At 45.5% G+C, this 17,019-nt stretch overlaps 1 protein-coding gene across 1 annotated transcript in view; it reads left to right on the top strand.

The window, feature by feature from the left end:
* The window catches only part of LOC306929358 (cadherin-22-like), a 122,787-nt gene that overhangs the window by 43,074 nt on the left and 62,694 nt on the right, over positions 1-17,019 (top strand). The window contains exons 4-6 of the mRNA XM_079509859.1: positions 8,180-8,347; positions 13,563-13,750; positions 16,143-16,399. Coding sequence (XP_079365985.1) covers positions 8,180-8,347; positions 13,563-13,750; positions 16,143-16,399 — 613 coding nt within the window. The remainder of the gene's footprint in view (positions 1-8,179; positions 8,348-13,562; positions 13,751-16,142; positions 16,400-17,019) is intronic.

Genomic DNA, 17,019 nt, shown 5'->3' with positions numbered 1-17,019 from the left:
CACACACACACACACACACACACACACACACACACACACACACACACACACACACACACACACACACACACACACTTTGTAGACGCAAAGTCCAGCCTACACAGTAAAATCCTCTATGTTAATCGAACTATAGGAAAGTGTACAAATTTATAGACCCGAATATTTTTTACAGTGTAATAGGTGCGAGTCGAGGAGGTCAGAGTGAGGGGAGGAAACAGAACAGGTGTGTGTGTGTGTGTGTGTGTGTGTGTGTGTGTGTGTGTGTGTGTGTGTGTGTGTGTGTGTGTGTGTGTGTGTGTGTGTGTGTGTGTGTGTGTGTGTGTGTGTGTGTGTGTGTGTGTGCGTGGTGAGTCCGTGGTGAGTGCGTGGTGAGTGCGTGGTGAGTGCGTGGTGAGTGCGTGCGTGCGACCCCTCCAGTTACTCTGATGACACTCTATAGAGAGAGTCACTGTCTTCTTAAAGTGTTTTCCGGCCCGAGGTCAGATTGGATTGCCCAAAAGGGTTTGTGAGACAGTGGGGTCCAACGGTGCTATCATAGAATGTGTCAGACAGTGGGGTCCAACGGTGCTATCATAGAATGTGTGAGACAGTGGGGTCCAACGGTGCTATTATAGAATGTGTGAGACAGTGGGGTCCAACGGTGCTATCATAGAATGTGTGAGACAGTGGGGTCCAACGGTGCTATCATAGAATGTGTGAGACAGTGGGGTCCAACGGTGCTATTATAGAATGTGTGAGACAGTGGGGTCCAACGGTGCTATACCGTGCTATCATAGAATGTGTCAGACAGTGGGGTCCAACGGTGCTATCATAGAATGTGTCAGACATTGGGGTCCAGCGGTGCTATCATAGAATGTGTCAGACAGTGGGGTCCAACGGTGCTATCATAGAATGTGTCAGACATTGGGGTCCAGCGGTGCTATCATAGAATGTGTCAGACAGTGGGGTCCAACGGTGCTATCATAGAATGTGTGAGACAGTGGGGTCCAACGGTGCTATACCGTGCTATCATAGAATGTGTGAGGCAGCGGGGTCCAACGGTGCTATACCGTGCTATCATAGAATGTGTCAGACATTGGGGTCCAGCGGTGCTATCATAGAATGTGTCAGACATTGGGGTCCAACGGTGCTATCATAGAATGTGTCAGACATTGGGGTCCAACGGTGCTATCATAGAATGTGTCAGACATTGGGGTCCAACGGTGCTATCATAGAATGTGTCAGACATTGGGGTCCAGCGGTGCTATCATAGAATGTGTCAGACATTGGGGTCCAACGGTGCTATCATAGAATGTGTCAGACATTGGGGTCCAACGGTGCTATACCGTGCTATCATAGAATGTGTGAGGCAGCGGGGTGGGGGTGGAACATGTTTGTCGAATTTGAAGTTGGTGGGGCGAGCGGTTCTCGACTTACTTGGATTACAGTCGTACACACGTACAGTACATATGGAGGTCTGTGTCAGGCATGCCCAAATATGGAGTGCTGTGATGTCAGAACAGGCCAGCTCCGACCCTGGGCCCTGTACAGAGCCCGGGCAGAGGCCTTTTGTGGCGGTTGTGGACAACCGTGGGTACGACCGAATCGACACCGGGCACTGCACTCCCTGTGGGGGTGCGGAACGCGTGTGTTGAATTTGAAGTCGGTGGGGCGAGTTCTTGAGTTACATGGATTACAGACGTACAGAGACGTGGTGCCTTTATAGATAGATTATTATTATTATTATTATTATTATTATTTGAGTAATTGCCGATAGGCAATCACACTATTCACTATACACACAATTCACTATACACACTATTCACTATACACACTATTCACTATACACACTATTGTTATTGGTATTTACTTTTCTTTTCGCTCCTCTGATTGGACGACAATTACACCCCCCAGCCTAAAATTCCACAGGATACACTTTTTTGCCCTCAATATACGGTTGACGTCACAATATTTATTTCTGATCTGTCCTCTGCTTCATAGTGCGGTACTGCAGTGCAGTACCCGACAACTGAATTTCCCTTGTGGGATCAATTAATCTAAACCGAGGGTCGTTGAAATAAAAAAAAAAAGTTAATACTTTCAGCGCCATTGCCGACGATTAAAGTCAATTGAAGCCTAATTTTGATACTGACGCTTAACGCCATTGCCGGCGGCCTTCGGCAATTGGGCTTTTATAGCGCGTTCGATTGCTCGAGCCATAATGCTACTCACGTTAGCCGGTTAGCTAGCTGTGTTGTTAGCACAGCACTGGATCGCCCATCTTAGATCGTCGTCGCCATAATATCTATCCATATCTATATTCTATCCATTTCTTTCAATCGCCTGTATCTCCTATTCCTTGTCCCAGATGGCATTTTGGTCAAAACAGCGTTTCTTTGACGGCACAGCTCCGGTCTGGATTCAGATTGTAAACAAGGCCTGCCTAGCTCCGTGTAGATTCCAAGGTTATGACTACTGCTCATGGACCGGAAATAATTTCAAAATAAGAGCTCAAATTAAAAAAATGCTGGCGTGAATTAGATCCTAATTTTTCAATAAATGCTAGCGGGCTAAGTGTTAAGAATCACTGTCTCTGTAAAGACATCTCTCACATGTTGGATTGTTATGACAGTATTGAGGCGTCTTTCTTTGTTTCTTTCTCTGTAAAGAAAATTCTCTCAGGGATTGTTTTGTTATGATGTTATTGTGTATGAAGGCAATGCCACTCTCCACAGATCATGTGTTATGTTTCAAGAGACAGTAGTACAATAAATTGAACAAAAGCGAAACACTGCCAGTCAAGTTCTGTTGAGGAAGATATAGAGCTATCGTCATTTACATTTTAATGCTCACTTTTTTTCTTTCCTATGTAGGCTAGCTTTTTCCGAGCTCCTTAATAGCTAGGGTTTTGGCGTGTTTGACCCTGGCTTCCCCCTGTGCCGTCTACGTTCATTTTCAGTCAGCATGGGAGACATATAATGAATATAAATCCTGTAACGGAATTTTACATTCAAATGTATTGAATAAAATCTTATTCAATGCAGGGAGTTAGGGTTGAGATAGGGGGGGAAATGCATCATAAATGCATCCCCTCTGGCTTCCTGTGGATGAAAGAGGACCATGTCATTTGCCTCCCTCCTTAGCTCCGCTGCTGCATGTACTTTTGGCTACTCGCATACAAACATGGCCCGGAGCTACTTGGGAGCCAAATGTGACTAGAATCACTGAGTTGTATATTCAACACAATGTAAACCTCTGGGAGGGAGAGGAGCACAAGCCCAGGAAATGCAACAATAGCTTTTGACATGGAAAATCCCAGGAGAGGGGCAGAATGGAAATATTATCTTACCACACAGTGAAGCGGCTAGCTTCTGTTGTGCTGTAGGGCTGGCGGGTGGCAGTGTGGCAGTGTGTATGACTGTGTATTATTATTATTAATGCAGTGATATTATCATGCCATGTAAATCCACAGTAACCCTGTCGTCCGTATTTCAGTATTTTTCTTTTTTTCCAGCCCAGGAGTTTGTAACCCATTTTGAAGCTCATGCTTCCTTAAATGCATGAGGGGTGAGCATGCAGTCCGCTTTTCATTACCTGACAAGGGGGAGTTTCCATGGTAGGACATAGCTTGTGGAAGGAACATGTTATTACAACCAGTTCCTTTCCCCTCCATCAGGTGCCCCAGCTGACCAGGGGGGTGCAGTAGAGACCAGGATTACTGCATGTTTTTTGTGAGGGTACCTACCTTAGGGGACACATAGAGAACATGTAAACTCCTCACAGAAATGCCTTTCACCAACCCCACCTAGGGTATGGGCGCGGAGGAGAGAACAAGTGTTTTTGACAACTAAAACAAATCATGTTTTAGTTTCTCTCGCCAGTGTCTCTCACCAGAATGACGCAGGCACTCCTGCAAACGTGCTGACATTTTTAGCAGTGCTTGCTCTGGGGAGAAATATTATTTTGACCTTCGGGTCAAAACTTGTGTCAAACCAGAAACAGGATTGTGTTCAACCTAGACTGTAGACACAGGATCTAAATGTCTCAATAGAAGAGCAGGATTGTGTTCAACCTAGACTGTAGACACAGGATCTAAATGTCTCAATAGAAGAGCAGGGAGACCAAATACAACCAGCCCAATTGTATAGGTTATATTGTATTCACATACTCTACTATTGGACAAAATAACATTTTATTCACAAAAGAAGATTAGAGCTTACAATAGAGCTTCTATATCTTAATGCACTGATGTTTTACGTAAAGTACTTTGCATTGCCTTGTTGCTGCAATGTTACTTTACTTACTTAATCCTCTTCGTCCCAGGTGGGACATAAGGCCTTAACGATCTTCTTCCATCGGGACCTGTCTTGTGCTGCATGTTGTGCCTCGCCCCATGTCAGGTTCATCTCCTTCAGCTCAGCTGCCACAGTTCGGCGCCAGGTTGTTTTAGGCCGACCTTTCTTCCTTTTCCCTACAGGGGTCCATCCTAGAGCTACCTTTGGTACACGCTCCTGGGCCATCCTGAACACATGCCCCAGCCATCGGAGTCTGCGATGTTTCATCTCCGATACTACGCTGTTGCACTTGGTCATCCGGTGAAGCTCTTCGTTGGATATCCTCTCAGGCCAGAAGATTCTGCAGATTTTCCTGAGGCATGGATTGTGGAAGGCATCGATCTTCTTCATATCATGCGTTGTGACTCGCCAGCATTCAGATCCACACAACAGCACTGACTTCACATTGCTGTTGTAAAGTCTGACCTTGGTTTTTACAGTGTACTGCTTGGACTTCCAGATAGATTGGAGCCTAACAAAAACACTGCCTTCCCTAGCCTTGCTCTGATGACCTTTTCTGCTGCATTCTCTTTGCTGATCAGACTTCCCAGATATGTGAACTCTTCAACACTTTCAAGAGTGTGCCCATTCACAGTGATTGGTGCACCTGGGGTGGAGTTAATGCACATCACTTGTGTTTTAGATAGGTTGATGTTCAACCCTGTTTGTTCAGCATATGTGTTAAGTCTGTCAGTTTTCTCCTGCAGATGAGTGTATTTAGAGGAGAGCACTGCAAGGTCATCAGCGAAGTCGAGATCTTCGAGTTGGGAAAACAAAGTCCACTGGATGCCCCTGTGTCTGTCTGCTGTTGTCTTCCTCATAACCCAGTCGATGGCCATCAAAAAGAGGATGGGAGACATGATGCACCCCTGTCGCACACCAGACTCCACGGTGAACCATTCGGATGGTTTTCCATCAACAAGGACACTGCACTCAAAGTGACGATAGAACAACCCCATCAGTGAGACCATTTTAGGAGGAATTCCATATGATCTCGCGATCTTCCACAGGGTGTCACGGTGCAGGCTGTCAAATGCTTTATGGAAGTCTATGAAGTTGATGTGCAGTGGGGCGTTCCATTCTATGCACTGCTCAATGATGTTTCTCAAAGCAAAGATTTGGTCTGTGCACCCCCTCTTTCTTCTGAATCCTGCCTGTTCTTCTCTCAGTGTCTGATCAACAGTGGATTCAATTCTGCCAATTAGGATCCTGCAGAAAACCTTTGAAGGTATCGACAGTAATGTGATCCCCCGCCAATTGTCGCAGTTTTGGTGGTTCCCTTTCTTGTGGATTTTGCCTATCAGGCCCTTGTCCCAGTCTCCATGTATAGTTTCCTTTTCCCAGATGTTTCTGAAGAGGTCTGCTAGCACCATGCTAGATGTATTAAGGTCGGCTTTCAGCATCTCTGCTTGTATTGAGTCTATGCCGGCAGCTTTCCCACACTTCATAGCTTTGATGGCAAGCTTTACTTCTTCATTAGTTGGAGGACTGGTGTCGATGTTGAGGACATCTTCTGCTGGCAAAGGTTTAGCAGGGTCTTCTGGCGCTGGGCAGTTGAGTACCTCCCGAAAATGTTGTGCCCATCTAGCAGTCTGCTCTTGCTCTGTCCTGAGGATGTTACCGCCCTTGTCTCTGACAGAGGCTGACTGGCTGGTATGTTTACCACTGAGCTTCTTTGTGATCTTATAAATTGTACTCATCTCGCCTCTTGCTGCAGCTTGCTCTGCTTCATTTGCCATGTCCTCAACAAAGGCCCTCTTGTTGCTTTTGGCACTCTTCTTCACCTGTCTGTCTTTTTCCCTATAAGCTTCTTGCAGCCGCTCTAGAAGCCTGGGTGATTTGGTGCACAGTATCTTGGCCTTCAGTACTTTCCGTTCCTCTATTTTCTTCCATGTGTCTGGGGTTAGCCATTCCTTGTTCTTCCTCCTTCTGTAGCCTAGGACTTTGGTGGCTGTCTCTATGTAGAGCTTTTTGATGGTCTCCCAGTTACTGTTAATATCTGGGTCTTCTGAAGAGCTAGTCAAAGCATTAGAGTGTTTCCTCAGTTCCAATACAAACTCCCTGTTGGTTTTGATGCATTTCAGCTTATCTACATCTAGATGTTTCCTATGCTGACTCTGTTTTGCCACTTTCCTTAGTTTGAGCTTGATGATGGCTGTTAGAAGGTAGTGGTCACTGTTTGCATCGGCTCCACGGCAAACTCTCACATCTTGGAGTGACCTGCGCCACTTTCCATTGATCATGATATGATCGATCTGGTTGATGGTGTAACCATCAGGTGACTTCCATGTAAGCTTGTGGATGTGGGAAGATGGTGCCGCCAATGACACAGTTGTTCATGCAGAAGTCAACAAGTCGCTCACCATTGTCATTCATCACACCACACCCGTGCCTTCCCATAGCTCTCTCACAGTTTGAATTGTCAGCTCCCACCTTGGCATTAAGGTCTCCCATGATCAGAAGCATATCTTGCTGCAATGTGCTGCTATACAAAACCTGCCTTGTCTGGCCTACATAAATGAAAGTTGACATTACTTTTTTTTATATAAAAAATCTACAAGCTCACAATGCCTATATACATTATGATGTCTTGTGATCTTATACATTTACATTTTACATTTATACGTTTGTCACTCGACCAATTATACAGAGTATTATGCCATCATATTGTCACACTAAAATGCAAAACTATGTGTGAAGTGAGGGGCGCTCTTATCATCTTACAACATCGAGGAGGGAATTCGAACTCATGTTTCTATGATTAGGTGATGTAATGATGTAAAACAAACGGTGACAAAACAAACATTAAATTATCTTTATTGTTAATGGCGTTTTTAAAACAAAAATTGAACTAAAAACAAACATTAATGCCGCCCCTCAAAAATATGGAGCTGAAATTCCCCCCATTCTTCTCCTGTGCCTTGGTCACAATGTCAGCCATGACATCCCCAGCTGCCTGTGATTGGACAGGGCAACCTGACCTGAGTGTTGCTACTGTAGTTAGTCCACATAGTGGGTCAGTCACAGCGACCAATACACTGCAGTCATCTTTTCACAAATATCCAATTTCTGGAAGCATGCAGAGGATTGGATTGTTTCTTTCTTTTCAAACTCTGCAGAACTCTTTCCTCTCTTTGAAGTGTAGACTGGTGTGGCTTAACGCAGTAGAGGGCCTGTTTTCAACTCAGCACAGAGCCTGTTGAAATGCAACTACTGAATGTGCTCCCTAGGCAGATTAAGAGAAGCCATTGTGATTTTTTTGTCTACCCCCCCCCTCTCTCTACCTCTCTCTCTCTCTCTCCCTCCCTCTCTCTCTCTCTCTCTCTCTCTCTCTCTGTGTGACTGTTGCTCGAACCCTTTCTCTCCGCAGATCCACTGCTTGCACTATAGAGGTGCATCCTGACACAGGCTCTGCTTTCACCGTAGAGCAGTTGTCATGAAGCTTCATTCTGGCAGAGGCAGTCCTTCATTCCGTTGCCTATATATTATTCATTTTAATACAGCCCAGTCCTATAATGGTATAAGCACGGTGTTTTAAAAAAAAAAAAGGGGAAGGGAAGGGAAGGGAAGGGAAGGGAAGGGAAGAAAAAGACGGGAAAAATACACAATCTCGTCTATCAGGAGGGCTCAGGGAGCGGTGAATTGGAATGCACTGCACTAGTGCGTCTGTAATAGAGTGCTCAGCTGAAGTTGATATTCAAAATGGGCGGCGTCGGGGATATTATGAAGTTGCATGAAATCTAACAACTGTTGTGACCTTTTCCTTTGTCTCTCTCGGCCTCCCCCCCATCTCTCTCTCTCTCTCTCTCTCTCTCTCTCTCTCTCTCCAACTTCTCATGTGTCCCTTTCCATGCCGCCATCATCAGGGATCATCCTGACAGCTGTGGCAGACCTGGACCGTGAGACCCAGGACCGCTACGAGCTGGTGGTCAAGGCCACGGACATGGCGGGTCAACTGGGCGGTCTCTCCGGCTCCACTACGGTGACCATCGTCATCACCGACGTTAACGACAACCCACCACGCTTTCCACAGAGTGAGCCTCTTGCACACACACACGCACGCACGCACGCGCACACGCACACGCACGCGCACACGCACACGCACACGCACACACACACACACACACACACACACACACACACACACACACACACACACACACACACACACACACACATGCATTGTCACTGTCGGGCAGAAACCTTGTATCTCAATATTTCAACTTAACACATTATGTGCCCTTTTAATCTTTCAAAATAGCGACCCAGGGTGCCCACTTTTTAGGCCCACTTTTTGACATTTTTTGCCAAGACGTCCACAGACGTCCTGTGCACTACATGCGGCAATTCCCAGGACGTCTGTGGACGTCTTGGGCACAAAATGTGTTAATATAGGCTACATTTTGGTGAATTAATGACTTACTTCATCATATAATTCAAAATGAGCGACAACACTTATTGCAATCTGGGAACCCATTCAGTTTTTGCCTCTTTGGTGGCACCGCCTCCTTTTTTGTGTAAAAACATGGTTTGGCTCCTCCCCTTTCTTTGTACAGTAGGCTACACTTCCTCCTGGTGCTTCTGTGTTTATTCCTGCTAACAACAACGTGTTTAAGGAAGTGGTGCTGACAGTGCTGTTAAGCAGATTCTGTCTTGAGAGATTAACCCTAGCACACTAGTCTCGCGTACAATTTACAATTTAGGCATTTAACAGACTGTGAGAGGGAGGATGACTGATTTAAGCAGTCACACCTGGCCTGAGTCAAACTAGAACTGGACTCAGAGCTGGGTGTGGCTGCGCACCTGTTGTGCATGGACTTGATCAAGGCACAACAGGATAAATCAGTCATCTCCACAAACACTCAGAAGAGAGCCTATGTCCGGACAGTGGAGAGCTATCGCCTCTCCTGTGTAAACTAATATTGTGATGCTTTCAATGTGTTATTCCCTTGACTTGGAGGAATAAAGCTAAAACGTAAGGAAGCTGCCCTGTCTTGTGTCCTTCCTTGCCCTGGGTAGTGACTAGTCGGTCATATTTGGCGCCCGAACAGGGACATGGAGGGACAGCAGTGAACTCCTGAGACTCTGCAGAGGTGCAGCAGAACACTGCCACTCTTCAGCAGCATCAGTTTCAGGCATAGCTTGCTATTGACATGTGCCTGCAACAGGCAGAGGCACAGCGGCAGCAGTTGGCCCAAGCAAAGGAAAGGCCGATGGACAGCAGTTACCGGCGCAATCACCAGCGCCTTTTGCAAGGACTACAGGACTTGCATGAAATGACGGGGCCACTGAGCCGGGCTACGTGTGAACGGCATCCTGGTGAGGACCAGCCACCCAGTGTCCTGGTGAGGACCAACGAGACCGACTACAGGTCCCAGCAATCTGGTCATCGGCCTAGCTACAAACCCCAGCACTCCTCGGCAGCAGCGGAAGGCAACAGTGTTGTCCACCTGAGGGTGGGGAAGCAGAGCATCAGCCACCGTGGACAACGGCCTGCAGCTGGAGAACCCACCAACAAGCCACCATCGTGACTCCACTGGTGAGCCTCCTCCCAGCCTGTCCAAGCAGCCCCTGCAGCAGCATAAGCCCAGAACCACCTCTGCCAACCTGGTCAGCAGCCCATGCCTCCGGTCTCCGGGAGTGAGGGGGAGGGTGGGGCTGGACATTGGGGAAGTGTGTGTGGGACAATGTTGTTTGAGGGGTTTTGTTATTTTAGGTATAGCAACCCTGTTTCAGAGTCTGTTGTTGTTTATGTTAGGAATGGTAACCCTGTGTCAGAGTCTGGTGTTAAGATTTTTTTTTGGCTTGGTATGGGGTGGGGGGGGGGGGGGGAGTAGGTTTCGGCTGGGGATTCTCCCCAGCCTCAGTTTAACGAGGGGGGTATGTGAGAGGGAGGATGACTGATTTAAGCAGTCACACCTGGCCTGAGTCAAACTAGAACTGGACTCAGAGCTGGGTGTGGCTGCGCACCTGTTGTGCATGGACTTGATCAAGGCACAACAGGATAAATCAGTCATCTCCACAAACACTCAGAAGAGAGCCTATGTCCGGACAGTGGAGAGCTATCGCCTCTCCTGTGTAAACTAATATTGTGATGCTTTCAATGTGTTATTCCCTTGACTTGGAGGAATAAAGCTAAAACGTAAGGAAGCTGCCCTGTCTTGTGTCCTTCCTTGCCCTGGGTAGTGACTAGTCGGTCACACAGACGCTCTTAATCCAGAGCGATTTACACTAAGCAAGAACAAAAGCATGGCAATACATCACATGCTAAGAATGTAACAGTGGAATATCTATATAATGAAACTATACATATAAAATATGCAACTGTACCATACATATGTACTATGAAGTGCTATGACTACAGGTGGGTTTTCAGACTACGGCGGAAGATTGGGAGTGAGGTTGCAGTTCTGATGGTAATGGGAAGTGCATTCCATAGTTTTGGAGCCAGAAGGGAGAAGAGTTTGGGAAGTGTGGAGCATTGTCCCTGCGTTTTTAGTGAGGGTACTTCCATCTTCCCTGCGTTGGCTGATCTGAGTGCGCGGGAGGGTTTGTAGGGTTCGATCATACTTGCAAGATATGGGGGAGCCATTCCTTTGGTTGCTTTGAATGCCAGCATCAGTTTTGTATTCTGTGCGGGCAGCGACCGGGAGCCAATGGAGGGAGCGGAGAAGGGGGGAGACTTGTGAGAATTTTGGCTGGTTGAAGACCAAGCGAGCTGCGGCATTTTGGATCAGTTGGAGGGGCTTAAGTGCACATGCCGGTAGCCAGACAACTATTCCACAATCTCAGAATGCTATAATATAGAGTCTGGAGAAGAAGAACAACATAAATTAAAATCATGTGGATCTCGGGAACCAGATGGGAATGGTTATTCCCCAGTGTGGATCTTGGACTTCCCAATACCGGGTTGTGGTCCTACAGAACCGCAGCCAGAAGTGCCAGTGTTTGAAATGGATTGGAACACTTCTGCACTTCACCACTCCTTGGCTTTCTCCCTCCCGTGGCCGTCTGGAAGATGATTAAATAGTTTGCATTGGCAAAAGTAAAGATGATGGGGCTTCTTTCACCCGCCTCTGAAGTCTGCTTCTAAATTTGCAACAAAAAACAGAGAGACAATTAGAGGAGTATACTGTAGCTCAGCTGGCCCTTATGGGCTCTGAGTTCTGAATGTTAGACTGTATACACTGTATACAGTACACTACTACAGTGATAGAGGGGTGATTTATTTATTTTACCACGGATCGCCACTGTTTGTTTACATCATCCCCCAACATGCTTTGACATAATTTGTCCGAGAGAGAGAGAGAGAGAGAGAGAGAGAGAGAGAGAGAGTGTCTTTATCTTGTGGGGCACTAATACCAATCAGGGAATGGTGTCAGATGGTGGCCCAAATACTGTCAGAGAAAATCATTTCATATTAATGCATGTGCTGGTCCAACACTCGACCCATAACTGGCCATCAAGTGATGGGAACTGATGTCTGGCCCGGTACATGGGACTCTAGAGAGGTCTGAATCAATATTCAGAGTGACACTGATGTTTTGTTTTATCCTCACAGCTCTTGTGGTAATTAGACAGATTTAGTTTAGTGAATTAAGGTCATCTTAGGTGCCAAATTCACTGTCGACCCGTCAGTGCATCCCGATAGGAATTAAGCACAATACATACAGGGCAAAAGAAAAGTGTACTATGACAAAAAACATCAAGATATTATACAATTATCAGAAAAGGCAGGCATGGAATAATATTCTATAATAATATTAATTACATCTACGACTCATACATTGTATTTATTTCCGCCTCTCTTTCACCCTGTGTCTAAAACATTACTCTCAAGGCTAATTACATATTGTTGATCGACCTTATGCTATTTTCATTCAATGTATATCATTAGCCTTTGACCTCTTAGCTTAGGCCTACCTCCACATTTTTCTATAAAAAAAGTATTTCTGCCTCTACCATACAGAGACAGAACACGCACGCACGCACGCACGCACGCACGCACGCATGCACGCACGCAGTTAAAGATATCATTCTGCACTATAATGCCAATGAATATGTTTAATTACATGATGCACACACAAAAGAGAAGATGTACTCAATGTACAGTATGGCACCTTTGTTTATTGTCTTTCAGTGACACAGCAAGGCTCTTCTCAATCGCAGACACATTAGCATCACTTGGTATAGTCCACACTGAATAACCTCCGCTTATGAATAAAACATTATTATTATTCCCTTTCTAAGGATGGTAATGTGGTCCATTGGTTGTATGTCGGCCCGTCCATACCTCTCTCTCACTTTTCACACAGGCATTGACCATAATATTATGGAGGTCTTAACGAAGCCCCTTTCCCCATTTAACACATTTTAAATTAATAATTCATGTATAAGTGAATTAAAAATTAAAAAATGCGACCGCCCCCCTAGCATTACCTGTATCACAGGTCACTGTGTTACGGAGTGTTTAAAAATGTGGAAGCCATTTCTTCTTTTTTGTAGCAGACCCGTGTCAGAAGTTACGAGTGTCGTCTTTATGTTGCTGGCTTCCATTGGAATAGTAGCCTGTCACTTTTGTAGCTGCTTGTGTGAATACGGCTAGCTTCAGTAATTCTCACTGCTGTATGGCCACAGATTCAGTTTGGAAAGCAGATCCATGCACACCTCGCAAACTGTACAAAAGAATGTGCTTGAATATAAACCAGTTGTTATGTTGTTGTTCAGTGTTGTGAATGAACCCTGGCAGACAGTACTGAAAGTCTTAATACTGACATGGACTGACAGTTTAGCATATGCACTATTAACACTCACACCTGCCAGAGATATAGTAGTGCATAACCCCTGACAGGAACTCAATAGGAGCTGTCAGTACAGCTAACAGCAATGGCATAATGTTATAGTATGTTCAACATGAATTTAATTGAACTGGATGGTATGCTGTGAACATTTTGACCACAGACCTCGCTTAACTCACCCTGATCCCGTTGATCTCTTTCCTTTATTGCATTCTCTCACCCTTTCTCCCCTCTTGTTTCTTCAATTCATCTCTTTGACTCGTGATTCTTTTTTCCTGTGCCTGCTTCATTTTTTGTCTGTTCTGTCTCATCTTCTCCACATGCACTCTCCCTCTAACCTCACCCTCTTCCGGTCACCTTTCCTCTTCTTCCTCGTAACACCTTCCATCACTTATTTATTTTCCTTCTGCCCTTTTTTCCTCCTGTAACACTTACCCGGGTCACCAACCAGAGATGTACCAGTTTGCGGTCTCGGAGGGGGCACCCGTGGGGACCTCGGTGGGCCGCGTCATCGCCACCGACGCCGACATGGGAGAGAACACGGACATGAGCTACCTGATCAAAGACCAAGAGGGAGGGGAGCTCTTCAAGGTCACCACAGACCCACATACGCAGGAGGCGGTGATCTCCGTCAAAAAGGTAAGGGTTCTGTTAGCTGTTGGTCAGCGGTGCTCCATTCCTAAAGCTGTAGGGAAGTCCATTTCATTACATCCAATAGTGGACTCTTTAGTCTACTGTCATCACTAAGTAAAGCATTCGAGCTGATACTTAGCAATTATATGGAGCATAGCAACCTTTTTTAACATGCTTAACGCAATAAACCTTCAAGCTACTACAGCATTAGCTAACATGACAGATACAAGGCTGAATACGCTTGAGCTAGCAGCTCTGCTTCTTATTATCAGTGGTAGTCTATCTATGTGATATGCAGACATACACTACATGCCCACTGGCAGGTTCCATAAGCCTTCTACAAAATTAGCACAGATATGTAATTGCCGCCATAATATTATTGATACTTGATGATTTTGACAACTGTATATGCGTGAAAATGGCATGCGAGAAATGTGTCTCACTGGAAAGGGCTTGATGCCTGAGGCTGGACTCACAGATGCGTTCAGCCAGCGCTTCTGGAACACGAGCCGAGACTTGCGTGGTAGTGTGGTGGCAGCGATTACAATTTACAATTTAGGCATTTAGCAGACGCTCTTAATCCAGAGCGATTTACAGTAAGCAAGAACAACACATGATACATCAAATATATAAACTATTGTCATCAAGCAATAAGCAAACTAAGAACCTAACATCCGTACAGTCTGTACACATCTGTACAATGACCATGAGTATACTATACACTAGACTAGAGTGCTACTGTATGTCTATGCTATCTAAATTACATACTGTAGCCCAAGATAATTTTGGCTGGTTGAAAACCAGGGTACCAACGATGTCACCGCAATGTCAAAGGCAGGGCAGGGCGTAATGTCAGTAGGCATAAAGGTATGTATTACCATATTATTGCGCCGTAAACAGCCATGGTATTTAATTCTTTATTTTAATATGTGCATATGCTGCACAACTCTGTCACGTCGCAATGTTTTGTTCATTTGTAGGCCCATTTTTTGGCGCATGGCAGTGACGACATGCCAAAGCACAACCCGAATTTAACTATTATATTCATATTGTAGAAGTTTTAATTGCTCAATTCTGCCACCACCAGCTACGCATCCTGTCAGTGCCACCATTTCCAAGCCGTACAGCATGCTTGGTCTCACCGTCTTATACATCTTCCCTGCACTCTTGCTGGTACCCTTCTGTCACAAATCAACGCTGACACTTTACTCCATCTGTTCCACCCTGCCTGCATTTTTCTGTTCTTTGTGTATTTAGTTTTTTGGAAACTTATGACTTGAATACTCCACTACATATCAAAGACAAATATTGTAATTTGTCATGAATATTCTTCATTTCCACAAAGGTTGTCGTTACTCATTACTTGTTATAGATTTTAAGTCAGCTGTTACATTGCCTTTCTTTTCTCAAATGCTATTGGCCACACATTGTGTTCATCGCTAGATTAAAAACATTCACAGCACCTGCTGTCAACTGGGTTTGAGGTAGAAGCGGTCAGCAGACATACATCAACAAGGTCTGTGAAACAAGTGCAAGCAATATCCGCTTTTTGCACATCCATTCCATTTTGTTAGCAAACTTACCCAGCATTGATAAAGGAATGCAGTTCCTAGTTTGTGCAGCTGGAGATATGGCCATTTTTACATCTTACCCAGATGTATCCAACCTGTCACTCAAGTTAGACACAGCTCTCTGCTGCATGTGAAGGGCTGCAGATGGATTGACCTTCAGCCAAGAAGGGAAATAATAACTTAAGTATGTTTATTTACCTTGTACTGTAAGAAGCAAATATTTTCCACTGCATTTCACTGAAGTGAGATGTACAATTTTCAAATGGATTTTCAGAATAGTAGAATAATAGATCCTACTCTTGCTTGCATCTGTCAATGAATTTAGGCTGCGCTTGCAAGCCTCTGGCAAGGTTAATGTTCCATTCAGACCTCTGGAAATGTGTTGACATCTATTTAGCATATATCATTTTCAGAACACTAGCTCTCAAAAGTGATACTGAATCAGATTTTATTTTTAATTTTCTTCCACAGTTTACTGTTAATTAGAAGGATTGCAGGCCATCTTCCAAAGGAAGTCTTCAAAACAATATGCTGTAGTTTTCTACACTGGGACCTGCATGTTTGGATCATGGAACCATTTTTATGGGTTGTGGGTAAACATTACAGTTTCTCTAGAACAGTCTGCTAACAGCACCAGCGATTTGTAGTGTATTTTGTACTAATCTTTCAAGACCCACAGAACCCTTGGTAGGGAGCGCCTTTGAGGAAAAACTCGTCCTTGGCAGTGAGTGAGTCAAGTGTTTTGCCAATGGTTTGGGAGTCCACGTCATGCGACCTCCACAGCGACCCCCTCCTTGATGTCTCCACCTTGTTTCATTCATCTCCAGGCCCTGGACTTTGAGAGCAAGCGCACGCACAACGTGGTGGTGGAGGCGGTGAACAAGCATGCAGACCCTCGCTTCGTGGACCTGGGCTCCTTCCGGGACCAGACCATCGTGCGGGTGAGCGTGTCGGACGAGGACGAGCCGCCCGCCTTCAGTCCGGCAGAGGGCGCCGTCATGGAGGTGCAGGAAGACGCCAAGGTGGGAGCGCTGGTCGGGACGGTCACCGCCAAGGACCCCGATGTGGTGAACGCACCTATCAGGTACTGTACACCAAGGACCCTGGTGTGGTGAACGCACCTCTGTGGCGCGCTATGAGCTTGTAGATCTGCTATTATCATATATCATATATCAGCTGTCCATTAATAGTTCTCAGGTCTTGTTTTTGTCTAATTTTTTTCTCATTGTATGGATTTTGGCCAGGCAGAAATGGATTTGGACAGGCGGACGCCTGCCCTCGTCTGGGTATCATATGCCTAGATCGTATGCAGATCACACGGTTCTGTACAGTTAAAATTATTTTTTAAACAGCAATAAAACCAAGGCTATGTTGTTCACTCCAGGTGCTATTCCAGCCCCTGTTAACACAGCCGACGCTAATCGCGTATCAATACGTTATCAATTAATCAAACGTCCGGTGCGAACCACGTATCCATACGTTCTAATCACTTTTTTATAGCATACTTTCATTCATCTTTTTACCCACCCGGACAATGAAGAACCATCCCCCTATCATTGCTGCTTAGTCCCGCTCACGTGATCAGAAAAAAATAAATAAATAAATAAAACCCTCCCCTCCTGAAAACAGGAGGGCGGGCCGCTTTACGTGTATAAGCCAGTGTAAAATGGATGCGCCCATGCCGATCTAGTCGGTGTGTGAAAA

Source organism: Electrona antarctica (genome assembly GCF_951216825.1).
Source record: "Electrona antarctica genome assembly, chromosome: 9".
NCBI lineage: Eukaryota > Metazoa > Chordata > Actinopteri > Myctophiformes > Myctophidae > Electrona > Electrona antarctica.
Note: the sequence above shows the minus strand (reverse complement) of the source record. Positions and strands in the feature narration are given on the sequence as shown.